Raw genomic sequence first — 2,079 nt, 5'->3', positions numbered from 1 at the left:
AAGCAGGGATGCACCTTCCCTAGGCTGCTTCAGGGTTGAAAGACGCCCACGGAGAGATTGGCATAGCAAGTCGCTGTGACTGGCAGCTGCTTTGTTATTCTTTTTCTACCCTTGTCAGGGTCTCTGAGAGGGCTGAGAGCTTCAGAATGGCTGTTCTAGGACCATGCTTGGAAAGGAGAGGGCAATCGGCCTCCTGATTCTATTCCCAGAGCCTGCTTTTCTCAGCTCTGACGGTCCACATTGTTGGTAGTTAAGATCGTGGGCTCTGGATTTTCTTTTGCCATTTACTTAACTGATAGCCATCAGCCAGCCGTCTAACCTCCCAGAGCCTCAGGTTCCTTGTTGGTGAAATGGGACACTAATATCTACTCATAGAGGTATTATTAGGAATAAAGGAGATAATACATTCCAGCGATTAACCGTGGCTTGCCTGGCATAAGACAAACTTTAGAAATTGTTGGTTTTTTCCCAGCAGCCTCCCTTTCCTGTCCGCTGCCCCATCCCACTGGCGGATGGTGGTGGTTGGTGATATCTGCGGTGTGTTGGAGCTGCAGCCCGTCAGCTCTGCGCTGGCTTCCCTCAATGAAATCTTGGCTTCCAAGGAAGGAAAACCTCGAATCCGACTCGTTTGCTTCAATTCAAGCTCTAATCACTTTGGGAGGAAGCCCACACTGGCCGAAATCACTCCTTGGTCTTTCTTCCTGGCCCCTTATGGGCAACGCGGGCTCTCGCTCAGACATCTAGGTTAACTGGGAAAGAAGAACTTGCCAAGAAAATAGCAACCTGGTCCCTTCAGAGCGCAGACAGGGAAACTGCTGTGTGATCAGTGCTCCTTCTGGGCAGCTTCACCTCCTTCTTGTTCCTTCACGAGGAAATTTACTTTAAACAAATCTGAGCTGATAATAGACAAGTCTGGCTTCTCCCTGACAGCGGACGTGCAGGCGACCTCGTGGCACCGGAGGGTCTGGTAGATGCTTGACCACCCCAGCCCACATGTTCTCCTGGAAGGCGGGTTCCAGTCCAGCGGCAGCCTGGAGGGAAAGAACCAGGTGAGCGTGCGGATTCCTCAGCCCCCTGCTGCCTCCTGCTGAAACGTAAGACCCCTGCTCAGCACGGTGGTCCTTGCCATCATCCTACAGCTTCCATTAGCAATACCAGGGGTATGTTGGTCTCTTCTACTCACCCCTCTATCCACCCTCTGTCAGCAGCTCATCTCCCTCCTGTTTATTTCTCAACACCTTGGAAAGCCACCTACTCCCACCTCTCAGAATCCTCTCATAGTCAAGTCCTTGCCACGGTCGCCCCCTCCCCCACCCCAGACTCTGAGCCATTCGCACAACACACGCTGTGCCATCTTAGCCATTGTGAACGACAGTGTAGTTGTGTAGCATTAAGCCCATTCACACTGTTGTGCAGACATCGCCTCCGTTCATGTCTGGAACTCTTTGCATCTTGTAAAATGGAAACTCTATCCCCCATTACACTACAACTCCCTATTCCCCTCTCCCCCCGGCCCCCTGGCAATGGTCTCTCTGTCTCTCTGAGGCTGACTCCTCCTAGTTTCTCCTGTAAGGGGAGTCTCACGGGATTCATCCTTTTGCCTCTGGCTTATTTCACCTAGCTTAATGTCCTTATAGTCGATCCAGGCTGTAGCCGCTCTTCCTTCTCTAAAGGTTCCCTTGCAAATGGCTATGTCCTACTCAACTTACAGGTCTGGGTACGAATCATTCTTCCAGGAAGCCCGCACTACTGTTTCCACGATGCTTTGCACCCCTGCTGTCAGAGGACAGCCAAGCGGTGAAGGGCTAGAGCCTGGAGACAACCCCCCTGCTTCCCCGAGTGTGAACTCCTTCGGGTCACATACTCTTCTATTCTCACCACGCCCAGCCGAGGGCAGTGTAAATGCCCTGAAAGTATCCATGTACAATTTCCAGCAAAAATCTTGAGACCAAGCCTGAATGTTCTGCATCTATCAGGGATAGGAGGTATACTTGCCTACCCTTCCCTAGAGCACCGTTTGTCTCTGTGGTACCCTTCTCTGTCTGTTTCCTGGCTTCCATGGCCTCTGTCAGTAGCCCC

The 2,079-nt window shown here is 51.9% G+C and overlaps 1 protein-coding gene across 1 annotated transcript in view; it reads right to left on the bottom strand.

Annotated features, from left to right (window-relative positions):
- Window positions 1-823: 823 nt before the first annotated feature.
- Window positions 824-2,079, bottom strand: part of LOC111158530 (WD repeat-containing protein on Y chromosome-like) — a 48,769-nt gene continuing 47,513 nt past the window's right edge. Inside the window, 1 exon segment of the mRNA XM_022520625.1 lies at window positions 824-1,031. Coding sequence (XP_022376333.1) covers window positions 824-1,031 — 208 coding nt within the window.

Source organism: Enhydra lutris, unplaced genomic scaffold (assembly GCF_002288905.1).
Source record: "Enhydra lutris kenyoni isolate GAN:26980312 unplaced genomic scaffold, ASM228890v2 scaffoldscaffold60, whole genome shotgun sequence".
NCBI classification, from domain to species: domain Eukaryota; kingdom Metazoa; phylum Chordata; class Mammalia; order Carnivora; family Mustelidae; genus Enhydra; species Enhydra lutris.
Note: the sequence above shows the minus strand (reverse complement) of the source record. Positions and strands in the feature narration are given on the sequence as shown.